This window comes from Micropterus dolomieu, linkage group LG23 (assembly GCF_021292245.1).
Source record: "Micropterus dolomieu isolate WLL.071019.BEF.003 ecotype Adirondacks linkage group LG23, ASM2129224v1, whole genome shotgun sequence".
Taxonomy (NCBI): domain Eukaryota; kingdom Metazoa; phylum Chordata; class Actinopteri; order Centrarchiformes; family Centrarchidae; genus Micropterus; species Micropterus dolomieu.
This window is the reverse complement of record NC_060172.1, coordinates 23,204,282-23,225,808: the sequence shown is the minus strand read 5'-3', so window position 1 is coordinate 23,225,808 and position 21,527 is coordinate 23,204,282. Positions and strand designations below refer to the sequence as shown.

The 21,527-nt window shown below is 39.3% G+C and overlaps 2 protein-coding genes across 3 annotated transcripts; both read left to right on the top strand.

The window, feature by feature from the left end:
- Positions 1–2,705: 2,705 nt before the first annotated feature.
- Positions 2,706–7,453, top strand: casr (calcium-sensing receptor). Its single transcript, XM_046040462.1, has 6 exons — positions 2,706–2,890; positions 2,995–3,301; positions 3,509–4,348; positions 4,431–4,661; positions 5,850–5,973; positions 6,065–7,453. The coding sequence occupies exons 1-6, from the start codon at positions 2,706–2,708 to the stop codon at positions 7,198–7,200; spliced, it is 2,823 nt and encodes a 940-aa protein (XP_045896418.1). The 3' UTR covers positions 7,201–7,453.
- Positions 7,454–10,592: 3,139 nt separating this feature from the next.
- b4galt4 (UDP-Gal:betaGlcNAc beta 1,4- galactosyltransferase, polypeptide 4) lies at positions 10,593–21,515 on the top strand. 2 transcript variants are annotated; one of them, XM_046041095.1, is made up of 7 exons: positions 10,593–10,707; positions 15,559–16,085; positions 16,523–16,755; positions 20,459–20,646; positions 20,776–20,898; positions 20,997–21,101; positions 21,239–21,515. In XM_046041095.1, the coding sequence occupies exons 2-7, from the start codon at positions 15,830–15,832 to the stop codon at positions 21,372–21,374; spliced, it is 1,041 nt and encodes a 346-aa protein (XP_045897051.1). In that variant the 5' UTR covers positions 10,593–10,707; positions 15,559–15,829; the 3' UTR covers positions 21,375–21,515. The 2 variants fall into 2 exon arrangements, with proteins under 2 accessions (XP_045897051.1, XP_045897052.1); XM_046041096.1 differs by lacking the exon at positions 10,593–10,707 and adding an exon at positions 10,863–11,010.
- The last annotated feature ends 12 nt before the right edge of the window (positions 21,516–21,527 follow it).

Genomic DNA, 21,527 nt, shown 5'->3' with positions numbered 1-21,527 from the left:
ATTTATTCTATTCTGGGCTGAAAACAACCAAGTTATAATTTTCAGTTAATTGCACTTTCTTTGCAATAAACTGAAATTGCAAGATCTTCTAAAGTCCTCTTCCACCTTGTCCAACTTCTCCCTCTGTTAGTTTTTCTCAACTAAAAGAATATCCCTTTACTATATTTAGAGATTTCTCTAAATAAAGAGAAGTCTCATGATTTGTTTCAGTTAAAATTATAATAACTTTACAAAAAATGGCAATACCGCAGCTACAACATTTTACCGTAATTTAATACATAAAACAAATCCTTGTTCTAAATCTTGATTATATGTGTTTGATATTTGATCTCATCCCCCACATGAGGGTTGTGTTATCAGATCAGCAAATGCATGTTCTGAAAACATTTCAGGGTTTCTGAATCTCCTGATGCTGATCAAACAGCTCTACCATATTATGATCAATATGAGATTAAACGTAATTAAATTTTTAACTGATGGAGAGGGGGACAGCTTTCTTCCAGCTGTAAAGAAGTTGATTGAAACAATTTATAAATTATGAAGTAAATTTAGAATGCCGGCTTTTTATCCTCGACCTTTAAGATGGCCCATGTGCCTGATGTCTCGTGGACACGACGTTGGGTTGAGTCACAGATGAGTCAACATGTTGTAAACTGAAATTGTTTTCACTGGAGACATCTGCTCAGCAACAAAATTGAAGACTTGTTCATCAGAGCATAAGGAGACAAGTAATTGTTTGAGGAACACAGTGGTACGATCCATTGCTTCTAGGGGTTGCTGGTATCACCCTGCGGCTCTTCTGGCAAAATGCAATGAGAGATTAAAGCTGCCTGGAAAACTGATCACTGGTCACATGCAGACACGGGTGCCAAAGACAACAGCGCATATGACAGTGAGATTTTTATTTGTTGTGGGTAAATTGCACTCTAGCACTTCAGACTTAATCTGACATGTGTTTGTAGTATACCATAATAAAACGTGCATGAAAAATGTTTTTTTTTCATTTGTAGCAATACAGACACAAGCATCATGTTAAACACCTTGAAATACACATTAATTGGAGGCTGTAGACAAATACAACCTTAACAATATTATAGTTAGTAGTGTATGTAGCTAGTTTGCACCATTGCATTCCTGCAGTGTTGCTACAAATTAAAGTAACCTTCCCAACTCTTTCTCTGCCACTTTAGGTTGGGATGACTTTGGTTCAGAAGGAGTGAACAGTGAGTAGACTTTAGTTAGTAGACATTAGCTAAAGGAAATGGACTACCCCTCTCTCTGTTAATGATTGATCTGCAGAAAGAGGTTCAGGAGCTAACACCATTGTGAATTCATTCAGCACCCTGGATATTTTGAGGAAAAGGCCTTATAATTGGCGTATACCTGCAGATGAACTGTCTCAAGTTTATTTAAATCACTCTAAGGAGTTCAGTAAGTTTGATTCTGTGTTATTTGCATGTTTGAGTTTTAATTGTTTTTTTTCTTTGGGAGTTAAAAAGCACTAAAGAACTGTTTTATAGAATTCAGCCGTACAGCTTAACTTTTGATTACGGGCCATCAGTAATGAAAAACAGTTGATAACATTACTTTGCTGATTTACCTTACAGGAAATATATTATGTTTTCAATCAGACAGGTAGGGATTGTGTGAATTGTAATTTTGATGTTTTTTTAAGTGTTATTTCTCAAAAACAAGTCCTCAGGGACATTGGATACTAACATTGGACCCTAGATAATTATTTGATCATATTCTACAATATTGCAATATTTTGCTGGAAACTAATATTTTAAAGCAAAATTTGATTTCCATTCAAGTAATGGCAATAAGAAATTAAAATAGATATTATATGGTGCAGATCTTCTCTCAATAAGTGTTAGTCTAGCAAACACCAGCTTGTACAGCCGTTAGTTACTTCATTATCACAGCTCTGCCCCAGCATTTTTCCAGCAGTATTAGCCAGATGCAGCAAGCTTCTCTCCATGGTGACTGGGTTCACTGGCTGGAGCATGAGGCCGAGCATTTGCAGGAAGGAGGGTCATTAGAGTGTGACTTTAGTCTCAGCTAATTTAAATCCTATGTCTATTTCGGTTCAGGTAGATATTTCAAGCAACGTGACAACAATCTTACTGAGGTGTGAAATGTTAAAATGAATCTCCTCTTAGAAATATAACTACCGAGGTCAACCTGTTAAGAATCCCAAAACTCTTAAAAGGCTTAAGTAACTGCGTAGTCCTCCTGGACTAGGTATTAACAGCCTTAGGCCATGTTGGCCTCTAACACCTTTCTCGCCCTCTGTCACTGTTTATATGCGAAATGGAGCTCAGTGATTAGAGTTTGTTGGATGGAATCGCACACTGCTACAGCACAAGATTTATGTTAATATCTTGTTGAATTATCAGGAAAAGGGAACGCATTTCACTGCTGCTGATTATTTTTCACCAAAACAAGGTTTCCTTTTGTGGATGTATGTTTATTTTATAGACAACACAATTATATTAAACATATTATCTGATTGTAGCCAATGCTCTCAAACAAAAGCATAACATGTGTTTCCCTTTTTTCTACAGTCATACACTCTTATCAATGCAAACATGATAAACACAAAACAGCGCAGCAGGCAGCTTGACGGGAGAAGATAATATTGAATGTACCTTCACTCTGGGGAGTTGTAGAAATAAATCCTACCCATTACACAGACAGGAAAGATGAGACTGATTCTGTACTACATGATACTGCTGGGGTCTAGTTATGTCATTTCAACTTATGGGCCCCATCAAAGAGCACAGATGACTGGAGATATTTTACTCGGAGGACTTTTCCCCATACACTTTGGTGTTGCCTCCAAAGACCAAGACCTCGCAGCCCGGCCCGAATCCACAAAGTGTGTCAGGTAAAATTTGAGACTGGTTTTGAAGGCTAGCTCGAATCCATAAATGATTTGACTGATTAAATGAGCTCAACTCATCTAATTCCATACCGCGTTTGCTTTTACAGGTTCAATTTCCGTGGTTTCCGTTGGCTCCAGGCCATGATTTTTGCCATTGATGAGATAAACAACAGCAGTACTCTCCTGCCCAACATCACCCTGGGCTACAGGATCTTTGACACATGCAACACAGTGTCAAAAGCCCTGGAAGCTACTCTTAGTTTTGTGGCCCAAAATAAGATTGACTCCCTGAATTTAGATGAATTTTGTAACTGCACCGATCACATCCCTGCAACCATTGCAGTAGTTGGAGCAGCTGGTTCTGCAGTCTCCACAGCAGTTGCAAACCTACTGGGTCTTTTTTATATTCCTCAGGTGAGTGGCCACATCAGTACCACATCAATGCTCCACATTAGTAGTTGAAATAGTATTGTGTAGTAGATTTAAAATGAGCTTATAACACATGGCAACCGTGTATTCTGAAAAGTATGTTCACATACAATTCATTTGCAGTGGATAATAGCTTTTACAGGAAACAAAATGTCTCCTGGATGATGTGTATTGAAATATTTACTGTTTCAGATAAGCTATGCCTCCTCTAGTCGCTTACTGAGCAACAAGAATCAGTACAAGTCCTTCATGAGGACGATTCCTACAGACGAGTACCAGGCCACAGCCATGGCAGACGTCATTGAGTACTTCGAGTGGAACTGGGTCATTGCTGTGGCCTCCGATGACGACTATGGACGCCCGGGAATCGAAAAGTTTGAGAAGGAGATGGAAGAGCGAGACATCTGCATTCACCTAAATGAACTTATTTCTCAGTACTTTGAGGATCATGAAATCCAAGCTCTAGCTGACAGGATTGAGAACTCCACAGCTAAAGTGATTGTTGTGTTTGCCAGCGGCCCAGATGTTGAGCCTTTAATCAAAGAGATGGTGAGGAGAAACATCACAGATCGGATCTGGTTAGCCAGTGAAGCTTGGGCAAGCTCCTCCCTTATTGCTAAACCAGAGTATCTTGATGTTATGGCAGGCACAATTGGCTTTGCTCTAAAGGCAGGTTATATACCTGGCTTTAGGGAGTTCTTACAACAAGTCCAACCAAAGAAAGATAGTCACAACGAATTTGTCAGGGAGTTTTGGGAAGAAACCTTCAACTGTTATCTGGAAGACAGCCAGAGACGGCAAGAAAGTGAGAATGGCAGCACTAGTTTCAGGCCTTTGTGTACTGGTGAGGAAGACATCACAAGTGTTGAGACCCCGTACGTGGACTACACACATCTTCGTATCTCCTATAATGTGTATGTTGCAGTTTATTCCATTGCACAGGCCCTGCAGGACATACTCACCTGCACACCTGGACATGGACTTTTTGCTAACAACTCCTGTGCTGATATAAAGAAAATGGAAGCATGGCAGGTAAAATGTAATTTATTTGAAACCAAAGAAATCAAATACCTAATCATTTATTTGCCAATCTGAATAATCCACTGCTTCACAGGTCCTGAAGCAGCTCCGACATTTGAACTACACCAACAGTATGGGGGAAAAGATGCACTTTGATGAGAACGCAGACCTGGCAGCAAACTACACCCTTATAAACTGGCACAGGTCTGCTGAAGATGGCTCTGTGGTGTTTCAGGAGGTCGGATACTACAATATGCATGTCAAGAGAGGAGCCAAGCTGTTCATTGACAAGACAAAGATTCTGTGGAATGGATACAGTTCTGAGGTCAGTCAAACTGTTTTATAGAGGATGTTCCTGTTAATTTGTTCTGAGTTTTCCCGTCATTTGGTGTGTTTTTCATTCTCCTGGCATGATCTACCAGGTAAGGAAGGAAACAAACAAACGCTGAAACTTGCTAATAAAAAGCTGTTCAGGCTATTGTAAGATGATTGTAGCCCTTGGAAATGATCTTTTTTTTGTCCACTTGGAAGTTCAATTAGCTGTAAATACAACATTGACATACTGTATTATTAGCATATAGAATTGCTGTGGCAAACACTTTATACAATATTTGCTTTTATACACATCCAGCAGACTCTTAGCAACATTAGTATTCATCTGGAGTCATGGTTGTCTCCACTTGATGAATGAAAGTTCACTTTTCACTCTCCGTTTAGCATCTTTAGATCTCAACCAACTGCAATTAATATCTGGTTCTTTAGCTGCTAAATGCTCACTTATGGTCATTAGCTAGTTGCTAATGTTGTCTGTCTGGGCAGGTAGCATAAAGTGGTTTCACCAGTGCTGAAAACAAGTTGTTAAGAGTGGTGAGAATGAACCAAGCCATAACACCAAAATAATGACATGAAAGATAATACAACACCTTGTAAAGCTGAGGGAGAGGCAGAGTTGGATAATAATTTTCTGTGGGTTTGTCACATTTGTGCTTACATATTACACACACATCAGTGTTGTAAATTATTAGTGCAGCTTAAAGTTATTTTTGGGAAATCGTGCCCGGGTTGTTTTATTTTGAACCAAAGTTGATTCACAGATTGTTAGATTCTGGAGATGAAATGCCCCAACTTTCCAAATTTGTGACTGAATTATTAACCACAATCATATGTGATTTCTGAGTTTTATCTGTAAATTTGAAATTTTGGAGAATATTTAAACTTTCCCCTCAGTATCTTTAGTTTTCACAGCTGAATTATAAACACAACGGAGGGGGGGGCTTTGTTTAAATGTCATACCCCATTTCTCTCTCTACTGTCTTCCTGCTTTTTCTCTGTTGTTGACTAGCAAAAGCATAAAATGCTTTAAAAGTTGTTTAATGCATATATGTCAAAACAATGTGCTTGACCACAACTATCTTTCTATATAAAAACCTACACCAACTACATTTGAACATATTCACATCCATTGTAAGCTGCTCTTTCTCATGCAACTTTTCTGACTGTTTATATCTTGTAGGTGCCATTTTCTAATTGTAGTGAGGACTGTGAACCTGGCACAAGAAAGGGGATCATAGAAAGCATGCCCACGTGTTGCTTTGAATGCACCGAATGCTCAGATGGAGAGTACAGTAATCATAAAGGTATTGCAATGTCAAACATTCATGATCTCATGTGTTACACAACTGGCTAATGTTGCAGTTCTAACACAGATGATTTTTTTTATTTACACAGATGCCAGCGTTTGCACCAAGTGCCCAAATAACTCTTGGTCCAATGGTAACCACACATTCTGCTTCCTGAAGGAAATTGAGTTTCTCTCCTGGACAGAACCGTTTGGGATAGCTTTGGCCATTTGTGCAGTACTGGGTGTTCTCTTGACAGCCTTTGTGATGGGAGTCTTCATCAGATTTCGCAACACTCCTATAGTGAAGGCCACAAACCGAGAACTGTCCTATGTCCTCCTGTTCTCACTTATCTGCTGCTTCTCCAGCTCTCTCATCTTCATTGGCGAGCCCCTGGATTGGACATGCCGTTTACGCCAACCTGCCTTTGGGATCAGTTTTGTTCTCTGCATCTCCTGCATCCTCGTGAAAACTAACAGAGTACTCTTGGTATTTGAAGCCAAGATCCCCACAAGTCTCCATCGTAAGTGGTGGGGATTAAACCTGCAATTTCTGTTGGTATTTCTGTGCACATTTGTCCAAGTTATGATTTGTGTGGTCTGGCTTTACAACGCCCCTCCTTCCAGCTACAGGAATCATGACATTGATGAGATCATTTTCATCACCTGCAATGAGGGCTCTGTGATGGCTCTGGGGTTTCTTATTGGCTATACGTGCCTCCTGGCAGCTATATGTTTCTTCTTTGCATTTAAATCACGGAAACTTCCTGAAAACTTTACAGAGGCCAAGTTCATCACTTTCAGCATGCTTATATTCTTCATTGTTTGGATCTCTTTTATCCCTGCATACTTTAGTACTTATGGCAAGTTTGTTTCAGCTGTGGAGGTCATTGCTATACTGGCATCCAGCTTTGGAATGCTGGCCTGTATCTTCTTCAACAAGGTCTATATCATCCTCTTCAAACCCTCCAGGAACACCATAGAGGAAGTCCGATGCAGCACCGCAGCCCACGCTTTCAAAGTGGCTGCCAAAGCTACACTAAAACATAATACGGCTGTGAGAAAAAAGTCCAGCAGCATTGGTGGATCTTCTGCGTCGACTCCGTCCTCATCCATCAGCCTCAAGACCAACGACAATGACTGTGGCCCGACTTCAGAAAAACATAAGCCAAGGGTGAGCTTTGGCAGTGGAACAGTTACTCTTTCCTTGAGCTTTGAGGAGTTGAGGAGGAGCTCTCTCATGTGATAGCAAACGTGTGGATGTGTCAAACTTCAGCTTCATCTATCCCCTTGATAGGGTGTATTTTGGACTTTATTTTGAAATGCATTTACACATAGATCTTTTCATCTTCCCATTTCCTTAACATTTCATCAGAAAGATCACATTTCACTTCAGGTTAACAATATCAGTCCAACTAATATAATGTACTATACCTGAATCCTGTGACTCCTATATAATTTTCATAACCATGATGTACACTGCTAAAATTAATAAAAGATTTTGTACAATTATAAACATTACATTGGATCCTTAAGTTCTTGTTTTTTATCTATCTATCTATCTATCTATCTATCTATCTATCTATCTATCTGTCTGTCTGTCTGTCTGTCTATCTATCTATCTATCTATCTATCTATCTATCTATCTATCTATCTATCTATCTAGCTATCTGTCTGTCTGTCTGTCTATCTATCTATCTATCTATCTATCTATCTATCTATCTATCTGTCTATCTGTCTATCTATCTGTCTGTCTGTCTATCTATCTATCTATCTATCTATCTATCTATCTATCTATCTATCTATCTATCTATCTGTCTGTCTATCTATCTATCTATCTATCTATCTATCTATCTGTCTGTCTATCTATCTATCTATCTATCTATCTATCTATCTATTTATCTATCTATCTATCTATCTATCTGTCTGTCTATCTATGTATCCAGAATAATGGAATTCAGAAACAATTAACACGAGTGACTTTTTTTTAGGTAAATTAGATTACTATTCAGGCGCAGTGCAGCAATTACATAAACAAAAATCAAGTGGGACAGACAACTCAGGTTCACAACATTTGACCATAGGACAGCCCAGGCTCTTCAACTGGATAAAAGAAACTAGAGGATGTACTCTAGGAGTCACACTGTAAATATACAATTACAGGGTGTTGACAAAACTTCCATGCTTAGTGATTACATTCTATAGTCAATCACAAGACAACAACAGAAATGTAATAAAGTGTAGTCCCTCAACATGATGTTGCCAAATCCATGCCGTCTTATTTGGGTTGTCTTTGGTCAGTTAATTTTAAGCAAAGTTTGAAACAGTATAGATGTAGAACTAGATGTAGTAATAAATGAGATTTAGTTGTTTGGCTTAATAAAGGATGCGCCACTGCTGTCATAATAGCCTCACAGACAAGTACTAAGTCATGACATCAAGCATGTTGCCTCCCCAATTTAGAAACCCTCTGATCTGAGTAATAGAAAAAACCCTGATTGAAAAATGATAAACAGTGAACATGGTGATAGAGCTCCACGGTATAGATCTTTCAGAGAACTTTCTCTGCTTGCAGCTGGCTTATCACACCTCTCTGACAACTGCAAATAGTGCAGGTCTATCTCACATGTTACTGTCATTCTCACAATTGGCCTTCACTACACAGTCATGTCCTCGCAGCATGGAGGTAGAGTGTAGAGAGGGAGGAGGAGCAGCTTGGGGAAGGCACTGTAATCCACTCAGAATTGCATCAGGTTTATAGCCAAGCAGGTTTTGACTGAGAGAATTTGAGAATTTGCCTTGGTATCCTGGTGCATAACAATAAACATTGTAGGCAGAAAATATAAAGATCTGTCTGATGGTAAAGAAACTAAGTTGTAACTATTTCTTTAACTATTTATTTGAGTACATTAATCATAAATTACTAATAGTACAATAAAATAATATACAACAGTATAAAAGTGCCATACATTAAGTATATTTTGCTAAAATACTTGAGATTAAATTTTGAATACAGGACTTGTACTTCTTTCATGTAATTACCAAGTAAAAAAAACTAATGAGAGTTGAGAACAGAAATACTTATTAACAGCAAACCAAAAGGAAACACATTCTGAGTGATACGAAAAGCAGAATTCATTACAATAGTAATTCAAGAAAAGATATTAATAAATAAGTTCAATAAAGAGTGATTTTATGTTGACATAGAAAAACAACAAGTAATAGTATGTTATATTGATCCCACTGTTTCTGTTAAACTATTACTTAAACATGGTTAGACCTTTCCCGAAGGGAATGTCTCAAGAAGGAAAAAAGTAGGTAAAAGGCATTTGAGGAGTACAGGACCTCCCACATTGCTCAACAGGAGGAAGACATGCTGAGACATCCAGTGTCATGGCTGACCTGCAGGCTGTGGAGCAGCTGGATAACCACCTTCTCTCTTAGCAGGAGGAAAAGGCCTTTATCCTCAGAGCCAGTGCAGCCCAGCAGAGAGACCAGCATGGTGTCTGATCTGCAGCACAATGAGAAAGATATTGGACACAATGACCAGGAAGCATTGCATGATGGGAATGTTTGTCAGAGCCGCTGCCCTGGTTGGGAAAGAGAAGAGGACACATCCATTTCCTACAAGGGCTCTGGCAAAGTCCTGCAATTACAAATGAAGAACCTGAGCACACTGACACAAGTGCACACACAAACACTTGTTTTCTTGTTTTCTAAAGGCTGCATTGTACATGTATTTTATACTGCTGTTTTCAAGGAATGATCAAATTGGATGGATTTGCATCAGGACCTTGAAATGATAAGATCCCATCCCAAAAGGTCACATTTTAGTCCAACATAGGCTAATCAATCCATATTCTGTAATTTACATATTGCTGAAGTCAAATATACTTGGCCTTATTACTACTAAACAGCTATGTTAAAATCTTATAGCAATGCAGTATATATATTTCGCCGTACTCAACCATACCAGTATGGTTTTCGGTAACATGATGCAAGTGTAGCCTATGTATAGGCATACACAAAGTATATATAACAAAGTATAATGTAGGGGAACAAGTTAAACTAATTATAAGACCTTTACAAGATCTCAACCCATTTTACACCTATGGAAGATTTTGGACCAACGTGTAAGACAATGCAATCTCTAGCGAAATGTCAAGGAAATCAATGTAAACTGTCATCAGGAGGGACATACAGTACATGGGGACGATCTACATTTCGAAAACCACATACCGGAAGTGTTTCAAGCCACCTCAACAAAGAACAACGACTTCCTGTTTGTTGATGTTGCCTTCAAAATTAAAGTTTTTCAGGTACTAGTGTGTGTTAATCTCACGGTTTTATTAACGCTAGAAGAATAAAATAGACACACAGACATCCTAAGGTATCTGCTGAGCCCAGAACACATTTTTGAAAATCTTTAGCAGACTTTTTTTGAGAGGACTAATGTTAATGATGTGTTACATATCATAGCTGGTAATTGTAAAAGAGGCTATCTTAAGTAATTTATTACCCTGACCTCTTTATATCACCGGATAGCTTATAAACAGACACTTGTGAGCTAATGGGAAGAAATTGTTTTTAGAGATGTGTTCCCAAATCCCGCTGTTCATTTAGTGTGAAATGCACCAGGCAGAAGTATTGTATATGAATGTTGACTTGACACACTATTGTCGTTTGCTCCTGGGTTTACAACATAGACTGTATACAAAAGGGTTTACAACCTGGAAGGAAGCTTTTGTTAATGGTAAGGTGCGCCAACCAAACCACTAACTGTTGAAATGACAGTGTTTCGTTGTTACTGAAGTAAGGTCTGTGTTTGGGCTCCACTGTGTGTGACTGTTATTGCTAATATTTAAGTGTTAACGGTAACGTTACAGCACTTTACCTCCGCATCCGCCAGCTAACGTTAGCAGCTAACTACGTTACATTTTATCTGGGCACAGCTAACGTTACTTTACAGCCAGTTCGCGGAACAAATTAGCTTTTACTGCCATAAAATGTGGACAGTAATCAGGAGGAGGAGAAGGAGCTGACAGCGAAATAAAAGGTGGTAACTGTTATCTTGCCTAGTCTTTTTCATGAGTAGCGTAACAGTAAGTTAACAGATATCACTGTGCTGCTCCGAGCTAGCTAACGTTAACGTTATCTTGTTAAGGTATCACTAAGCTAAATGGATACGCAAACGTTCGTTGTAATACAAACTGGCGTAACACAGCACATTGTCTGCATTCATATCCTTTTGATGATAAACGCTAATAATGTTAACCTCTTTTAAGTTGCATTTTTTTGGTTCTCTGATTTACAATCGGTTATTAGTTGTGGGTAACTTTTGACAAACCTAACGTTACTCAAGTTAAAGTATAAAAGTAGAAGTCCCTTTGTGTTTTTATATTGTTTAGTCTGTTTAGTCAGAGAAGTCATTTTATGCAAGGCCGTATCAATCTCAAGTCTCTCTTTGGACAAAAATGTGTTTCTGTGCAACATGGTTTCTAGGGAGTGCGCTTTTTCTAATTAGCTATTCTGTACAGTTGTTTAAGTTTTTTTTTTTATCTATATAAAGGTATCGATAAGATCACACCAGCTGACTAGAACGTGTGACCTAATATAATCTTGATATGGACGTGTAGCCAACCAAACCACATGCTTTCCTATGAAGAGCGCTATATATGATTTGCCTTCCCCAGTAGCTCGGGGACCCGATTAAAAGTGATTATTCCTAAAGCATCTATGATAATCATCTTAATAATGTGAAGAAAGGTTGTGACAATAACGAGGGAGTGACCCAGTACTGCATTAAGGCACGTAATGCCTAAAGCCCAAAAGGACTGACCACCCACATTTACTCTATCCCTTCTTAGAAAAACACAATTGTTCTATAAAAACAACTAGTAAGTAGCCTGCTGAATGAAAGCCAAGATCAGTTTCACATCAAGTAAAAAATGAAATAAATCCAGTAATCTGCCTTACAGACTAAATTCGCTTTATATACGCCATTAATGGAAGTGAAAGGGGGGTTGTAGCCAATTCTGTGGTCTGGTCGCTGCCACACAGACCACTGGTCACTACCACAGTCTCTAAGGGAAGGCTCCTTTCTGTTCCTTGTCACACAAACTGTGGCTGTATTAAAAAAGGTCAGTTTCAAGTTTTTATACAGTCTATGGTTCCAAAGTAGACCCAAAGTGACCTTAGATCATTTAAATTATCTCAACTGGCAGATGATACAATTTTTTTGTCTAATAGAGAGGAATGGATCAAAGCAATTTTCTACGGTATCAGGCTTAAGAATGAACTTGAACAAATCTATTTATTATTTACATTAAAAAGATAAACAGACTTAAATGAGCATACTTTCCTAATAAACTACCTTACGCCGCACCGCATGACTGACAGGATGGCTGCACTTCTCCACCATCAGCCACTATCGTGCTCACAGTGAACATGAAACTAGAATTAGACTCTGTATTGACTGCTGCTTATTTGTTTAGCATTATTGGCTTTTTGATGCATCCTCCATAAATTAAATATTATACCTATCATAAGTCTTATGATCTAGATATATTTGTTACTGTAGATAGGCTATAACCACACAAACCGTAATATCTAGTGCAACAATAAGAGTAGGCATAATCGATAACAGTATTTAACAAAGAATTATGATAAAGATGTATTACATAGTAGATACAACCAACTGCAACCAGTGGTCAGTGTGGCAGCGACCACTGTCTTCAGCGCCCCTAGTGGCAGCAACCACACCGACCGGTGTGGCAGCGACCACTGTCTTTAGTGCCCCTAGTGGCAGCAACCACACCGACCGGTGTGGCAGCGACCACTGTCTTTAGTGCCCCTAGTGGCAGCAACCACACCGACCGGTGTGGCAGCGACCACTGTCTTTAGCGCCCCTAGTGGCAGCAACCACACTGACCGGTGTGGCAGCGACCACTGTCTTTAGCGCCCCTAGTGGCAGCAACCACACCGACCGGTGTGGCAGCGACCACTGTCTTTAGCGCCCCTAGTGGCAGCGACCACAACAACCAGTCTGGCAGCAGTGGTCTGTGTGGCAGCAACCCAAGACTGTGGAGTCTCGTCTCATGCCCTCTCTCGCCAAATTAAAAGATTAAGTCTGGTTCGCAATGTCTTCTTCATACTTCATACGTGTTTTTGAATTGAATAACGGCAACCATGAGAATAAAGTACTATCTATTCATTTCCAGGCCATTTTATCAACTTAGTTAGCCTTTTAACTTTGGAAAGTATTTTTTAAGGTTTCAAAACTTAAAACCTCCAGACCTCAATTTTTTATGTTGCATAGGGTATCTTTCCCTAAATAATGACATTTGTTCCTCCAAATGAAATTAAATAAGATCTTATCTAATTCTTTGTAGATTTCAGTAGGCATTTCCAGTGATAAGGATACATAGATATGGATATTCTCTCAGTATTAGATAGTAGAACTCAGCACATGTTGAACCGTTTTCATTATTTGTTTAATCATAGGGCTGAAGTTTAGGTTATTGCAGAGTTTTTCATTCTTATCACACCCAGGTATGTAACTTGGTTCTTTACAGGGATACCATTAACTTCTGAAAGTTCACATTCCTTAAGTGGTAGCCTAATAAATAGATTTGTTCAAGATTATTCTTAAGCCTGATACAGTAGAAAATTCCTCAACACATCTAATTGCTTTGATCCATTCCTCTCTATTAGACAAAAAAATTGTATCATCTGCCAGTTGAGATAATTTAAATGATGATGGAAAAACTTGAAACTGACCTTTTTTAATACAGCCACAGTTTGTTTGACAAGGAACAGAAAGAAGCCTTCCCTTAGAGACTGTGGTAGCGACCAGTGGTCTGTGTGGCAGCCTGGCAGCAAGGCATCGACCAGTGGACTGTGTGGCAGCGACCACTATCTTTAGCGCCTCTAGTGGTAGCGACCAGTGGTCGGTGTGGCAGCGACCAGACCACATAATTGGCTACAACCCTTGCTGCCGTAATCTCCCACCCCGCTGGACCCGCAATGTTAATCGTCCAAAACATAGTCGGAGTGGCGATCAGTAGTATTAGTTAGCTGGCTATTTAGCTAAATCGGTGCTTTTAATTGAAACAAATTAAACTTTTCATAAAGCCGATGCTCTCGTTAGTGTCACTTTTTGTGAACAAATCAATCACAGCCTGGATGGAGCAGGATTTAAAAAAAAAAAAAAAGCTGCGACAAACTTTATAAATGTTGAACACAGTGTTCTGCATTAACAGTTCTGATAATTGACGAGTTAGTAGCCTGCCCAAAATCAAGGTTGGAGACTATCATGTAGCCTAGAGCATTTTTCTTACACAAAGTTGTTGAATAAAAAGCAACCCCAAACTGAAGCAGCTGTAATTTGAATTAATATTATACTAGTGGTAAGTTATATACTATTATATGAAATTATATTGAATATAGTAACATAATGAATATATTAATATCAAACTTACAGTTTACTATTAAATTAACAACATAATTTCAATTTAATGTTATAATATTATACTAATACAGTCATTTAGACTAGTTCCTCCTCCAGGTTGTGCCTGTGCGCCGCCGCCTACACTACTTACGTTATTCATCACTCAGTTTATTCTCTTCATCTTTGTTAACTCCTGGCCTATTTGAATTTTGTTGTATTGATCAAGTGGTCGATGAAAGTTATCACATATCGTTGCAGGCAAGCTCAAATTATCTAGTTTAAACCAACTTAAACACAAAATTACAGTGTGGTTCACATGATTTTCTGTAATGCTGCGTACATAAACATCATATCTTATGTAAGACAGTTGCTTTTCGAAGGAAATTTGACCAGTCCTTCACATAGTAAACTGTTGGCCCATACAGGCTGTTATAGGCAACTGAGAAAGTTGGTGAATGCCTCAATTTTTAGGTGGTGTTACAACCTGAAGACATATAGGCAATAAATATGTTATATGTATATGTTGTACACTTAAATTCCTTTTAAAACCTCAAAAATGTCCCTTTTAAAGGTGTATGGCTGATTTAATCTGTTACAGCTCAAAGTGGTGCAGCAGTCTTAAAATATGTTGAAAAAGTCTTGAAAAGGTCTTAAAAAGGTATTGAATTTTACTTCAGGACTCCTGTGTATATACCCTGGGCTTCCATTGACACAGTGTGTAGTTACTGGATTTGAGTTACATTAGTAGGAAAACCTTAGATTGAAAAAGTATTTGCGAAACAGCGGTGCAATATGATACTACACTTTGGCAAGGGACGGAAAAGGACTAGTGTGTACTTACTGGCTCTTTCAGTGTTGCTTAACAGACTAAATGGCCTTGAGCAAAATAAAGAAAAGAAATATGAGGAACTTGAAGTAAAGGCACTTAACCGGTATGTTTTCCCGCACCTTAGTTTGTTATCTTTATATAAAAGGAATGTTTTGTTGTCATATGAAAAGTATGGACATATCTCTTTAAAAATAGAAACTAGACACCTGCTCATACAAAGTAACACCCTGACAGAGCGTCAGGGTGTTACTTTGTATGAGCAGGTGTGGTAGTTTTAGAGTGATTTTCTTTGCAGTAACATCTTTTCTCTCTAAATCAATTTACAGTTGTTGGTGAACTCACCTTTTTGGCCTCACCTCCTGAAACTGGATTTGGAGGCTTCAGCGATGAATTTTCACCAATATGGTTTCCATACTTCACAGTGATCATATGATTGATTTACTGTATAGATCAGCATGTTTCATCACCATGGAATGAGTGGTTAATGAAACTGTGGCTGTCAGTATTTTTGCTGAAATGTCCTGCACGGAGGAGATATCTTAAACTACAACTTTGACTTCTACTTGTTCTGCTTCACGTCAACGGAGTCACACAGCCATGAGCTTCTGTTCACCTGTGTGCAAGATTTTGAGGAGGGGGAAGTATTTTTTACTGGTCCTGCTCTCTCTATCAGTGCTTGCATGGATCGCAACTTTTTCAAGCGAAACTGTGAAATCCTTTCACATGTCCTCCACCACAACACAAACTCTCAAACAACACAGCTTGAGGGATGAACTCACCTCTTTGACAGAGGCACCCATTCACTTAAATACTCCACCAAAAGTCGATTGCCCTGAGAAGTCACCATTGCTACGTAAGTATACTCCATAGTGCAGGTGCTATGTAATAAACCAAACAATGCTTTATGCCAACATTTAAAAGGTTATTGAGTATTAGGGAACTAGCAGACCTGTTCTTATGTAATGTAATGAATCTACAGTTGAAGGATCTCATTCCCAGTGTTTGTCAGCTTTATAATCTCAAAATACTTGTCTGTCTTGGATCGGTTCAACAAGGAAGCAAAGAAATAGTTTGAAATGACACAGTTGGAAAAATGTTTTATAATGTTTATTTAGCAAAGCCTAATTTAAATGTGATATTTTGCTTGTGACTTAATCTGTTTACTGTGTCATGAATCACATATAACAGAATGATCACCAGAATTTAAGAATGGGGATAAATAGGTGATGTGTACGTGTGTGAGCCATAGGCTGCGGTCGAATTATTGGTTGAATCTGTTAACTTCTACAGATGGAGCTGTGAAGCTGTCCTTTGAATCCTCTCTGAAACTGAAGGACGTGGAGACTAACAACAAAGGAGTGACTAACGGCGAGTATGAGCCCTCAGACTGTACAGCGAGGCAGAGCGTAGCGATCCTCATCCCTCATCGCAGCAGAGAGAGACACCTCCTCTATCTCCTGCACCACCTGCACCCCTTTCTGCAGAGACAGCAACTACATTACACAATTTATGTCATCCAGCAGGTAGTCCTTCACACACCATGCACAGTTTTATGTCACACAGTTTTCATATAAAGGGTGTTAAGGGTTCATGCATGTAAACCTAAGCACAGAGTAAGGAGCTCACTCTGTGGAAAAAATAATGCTAGTTTAAGTAAAGAATTATGTAAAATAAATGTGTGTCTTTATTGGATTTCTTTTGTAGTATTTTCTTCAAATGACAAAATGTCAAACAGGTAAAACATAAAACATGTGCAGCACAGATAGACTGTATTGAAAGACGGACACAGAGGGGTTGGGTTTATAGCATGTACTGCAGCCAGTCACTAGGGGGCAAGCAAGATGTTTGGGCTTCACTTTTGGGAAGCTGTCATGTCGTCCATCTTTATATACAGTCTAAGGCTGCGGTCGAAAAGTCTTTTTTGCTTGGGAAGGTTCGTAACTGAGTGAAGTGAACCGGAAGTATTTCAGTGGCAGCCATGATAAGAGCTGTTCGAATTCTCTAAAAACTAAAGAAGTATCCTCAATGCTTCCTTTCTTATCTTTTTTAGCATAGGGTACACTGGACCATCCTTTACGAAAGGAAAGGAGATAATGCCGTACCACAATTCCTTGCGGTAGCAACATTTAAAGCTGTGCACGTTGTCAAACTCAAACAATAAAATTCATTGACCACATTTAGCAAAATCCTTCCAATACTATGATCCTTGAATAAGACACTCACAATTTCCTTCTTTCTTTTGCTTTTGCTGTAATCTAATGCAGTTTCAACACCATTTTATGTTTCGGATTGTTGAAATATGCTATAAAGTGTTTTATTACAATTGTCTACAATATAAAAAAAAAAGAAATCACCGACCATAATGGATAAAGGATGTTGATCAAGTTACCATTGGCTATTAAGCCTTTTCTCTCTTATGCCATAACTCGCTAACTCGCATATGTCTTGAACTGTCAACAATAACTATGTTACTAGTCTTGTAAAATGCCTTCAGTAATTCTATACAACAATTTTACTTCAGTCACAGATGCTGACACCCTCACCTTATAAAGGCAATGATGAAGTTGTATGACCACTACAGTAAATGTAATGTATTATTTCAATGTCTCCCACACATTGATTTATTTGTGGCGACCTGCCACATTTCCAAAGCTGACCGCCACAGATTGTGCTTTATAGGTGAGATATTTATTAGTCCTTTCGGAAATTCATAGTGATATGATACATAGTCATACAGCAAACATCAGACCAACAACCAGCCAGCTGCTTTACAAACACAAACATCACCCGAGTGCTATACAAGTTATACTACAGGCTCGTGCAGACTACACGACTTTTAGTGTCGGCCAATGGCCGTGCCGTTCACACAACTTGACGTCATATGACTGCAGTCTTGAAGTCGTTGTGGTGTTCACACTACGTGACTGATTGGTGACAGGTACATACACACTACAGGAGCTGACAGCGACTGTGTCACCTGACGCTGCTCTCCAAACCATGTTTTGTCAAGAAAACCTGCGTGAAATGTGAAACGGGAAATGAGCGATCCTGCACACGAAACAGCTGTTGTTTGTTATTATAAAGATAACAATTATAAAGACAAAGAATCTGGGTGAAGGATGGATTAGCATACGCAGGTAGCAGGGATTGTCTGAGCTACAGAGCTGGAGGGGAGTTAATAGGTGCAGCTCCCCGACACCCAGTTAACTCCTGACTGTGAGGTTACAACTCACGGGCCAAAAAGGAGAACAACAAACGCACATGTACATTTTCAGCTGAAGACTGCGGCTTACTTTGATTGTTTAGTTGAAGGCTAGCCAATCATGATTTCAGCTAAATGCTAAAGTTGCTGTTACTGTTACCATGTCTGGACACTTTGGACTCTCTCTCCCTCCACTTTGCAAACAGCTCCATTATATGTCGTGTTCACAGCATAAGCGTGATGTACGACAGTAATAAATGTCCCTGCGAAACACTGTGCTGTAAAATTATATGGATTAAACGAAGCATCGATGTAAAGAATTTGTGTCAAAGCATTTTATTAATCGATGAATCGTTTCAGCCCTAGTCTAAAGTACCATCATGTGATGGATTTTAGAGTCGGACTGTGTCACCTAGACTTTTGTATTTGCAAAGTACAGAAGTCAAAGAGAAAGTTACTGTATAAGGACCATGGCCAGTGCTGTCCTGAAATGTCACTGCAAACAGCTGAGTGCAGGAGGTTCCCAATGTGCTGAAATGACGCAGACTTTCTCGGGCAATTTCAGTACAATAACCTTCGAATCATGGCAACCAATTCCTCTTCAACAGAGAGGCAAGACATTATGGTAAAACTACTGACTGCAGTCAGCCAAAAGTTTGTGGTTTCAGACACCCCGGCAAAGGGGGAAATGCACATATGAGTGTGTGTGTGTGTGTGTGTGTGTGTGTGTGTGTACCACTTCAACATCATGACTAGAGAACAGTTGAAGATGAACTGGGTGTTTACATTGATTGATGAGACTTGATGCATTTTTTTTACCGTGTAACTGACACAAGTCCAGCTCGTAACTCGGCGGGGCCTCTCCCGTCTTGTACAGTGTGGGCCCCAGTGCAGCTGCACTGTCTGAACTGTCAATACCTACGTCCCTGGTTATTGGTAAAATCGTATTTCATTACAGAGCTGCGCATAGCCTATACTATTCGCTTAGCACCTCCTCACGCTCGGGCACTCTCTCTCCCTCTCTCTCGCCACAGTTACGCTGTCATTCTGTGGCAAACACTGTGTTTACATACAATAATCAGCATTCATGTTGATAAATGGGCTATGGGTGGGCAGGAGGGTGAGTGTGAGCAAGCATTCTCAATGTGACAACCCTTTCCATTATTTTGTGACTCATACCTTATAGGCCTTTTTGCTATCTTGATTATTTAGTAATGAATTCCACCGTGTTGTCCACCTTTTTAGATGGCCTGCATTAAAACAACACAGGGCGCAGTGTCAAAGATGCACATTTTGTAGTCCAACTTCAGAAGATTGTAGTTTCATCACAGCAGGTCACGTCAGTAACATCCGCCGTTGCTTATTACGTTGCCTAGAAAAGAGCATTCGGATTCTCTGAGCCCCGCAGTCCTCTTTTCCTAGCAAGTAGCAAGAGCAAGTCCTTATGAATTCTCCTTCACATCTTTCATTGAATCTCATGATGTTTTTCATCAAATTCAAGGAAAGGTGGTTAGGAAAGGAGATTTTTTTTACCTTTCGACCGCAGCCTATGGCTCACACACGCACACGTCACCTATTTATCCTGATTAGTTCGTTTCCTTTCTGCCTTAATTGTACAAAATGCTTCACAATGTTTTGGTTATGTGGTCATCTGGTTCCCTACTGAGGTTTGTGTCTGGCTCCAATGGTGGATACTTATAGAAATCAACCAGAATAAAGCACCGACATTCCTTCACATTCACCGGCTGCTTTGTAATTTATGATAATAGCCTGAATATGATGACGCCAACAATTATAGTTAGTTAGTAACTGGCCCACACGAGTAGCAAAAAAAATTCTGTAGTTGACCCTGTACTCTGACCTTCCTACCTATTATAAATCATTGTTATTTTCAATGCATAAAACGGATGAAAGGGGGGTGATACAACAGAAGAACTCAGACATCTATGCTGAGCTTTAAACTGTAGTCCATAATGGACAATAGCAGATGGTGATTTTTTGTTACTGTGTTTCTGTTTTAAAAGGCTGGTGATGCAACTTTTAACCGTGCCAAGTTACTGAACGTCGGGTATTTGGAGGCACTGAAAGACTACAATTGGGAGTGCTTCATCTTCCATGATGTGGACCTGGTTCCTGAAAATGATCACAATTTATATGCCTGTGACAAGCATCCCAAACATTTGGTGGTTGGCCGGAACGTCACAGGATACAAGTAAGCATGTGACTCCGAGTAAATTCCTCAAAGCCATGAGTCAGCAGTTTTGGCTGATGTTCTCTTGAAAGCGCAGATAAAATCTTAAACAAAGAACTGTAATGTTTCTTCATATTCTTCTACTCTTAGGCTACGTTACAAAGGCTACTTTGGAGGAGTCACAGCAATGACCAAAGACCAGTTTCTCAAAGTGAATGGATTCTCAAATACTTACTGGGGTTGGGGTGGAGAGGATGATGACCTTCGCATCAGGTGAGACAGAAACAAGTGAATGGTATTTAAGATCATTAGTGTCTCTTTTTATCCCAGGAGGATATATGGTGTATGTTCATTCATTCATTCTTGTGCAGAGTTGGGCTGCAGAACATGAAAATTTTGCGGCCACCCCCTGATATAGCTCGCTATACCATGGTGTTTCACCAACGGGACAGTGGCAATGAAGTGAACAGAGACAGGTTAGTACATGTAGACTTGGGGATAATGTGTCGTGCTTGTTTCATTATTGGTCAGTTAAATGTATGCATCCTGATTCATGCTGCAAATTTAATCTCTTGAATTAATGTTTTTTTAATATATTTTTTTTGCTTCCCAGGATGAGGTTGTTGGGAAGAACACCACAGATATGGAGAAGGGATGGACTCAATAGCTGCTCATATAAGACTTTGTCAGTAGAGAGGCTGCCTCTTTATGTGAATGTTACTGTGGACATTGGTAAGCCACGGAGTTGAGATGTCAAACAGGAAACCCTGCTGTGGTCCCAACATATTGTGATATATTTTATACAGTATGTTTAGACCACAGACTGCAGAGAAGCTACTACTGTGTCCAAGATGTTAAGCACACAAAATACACATTGTTTTTGATTAGTTTACATATTAAAA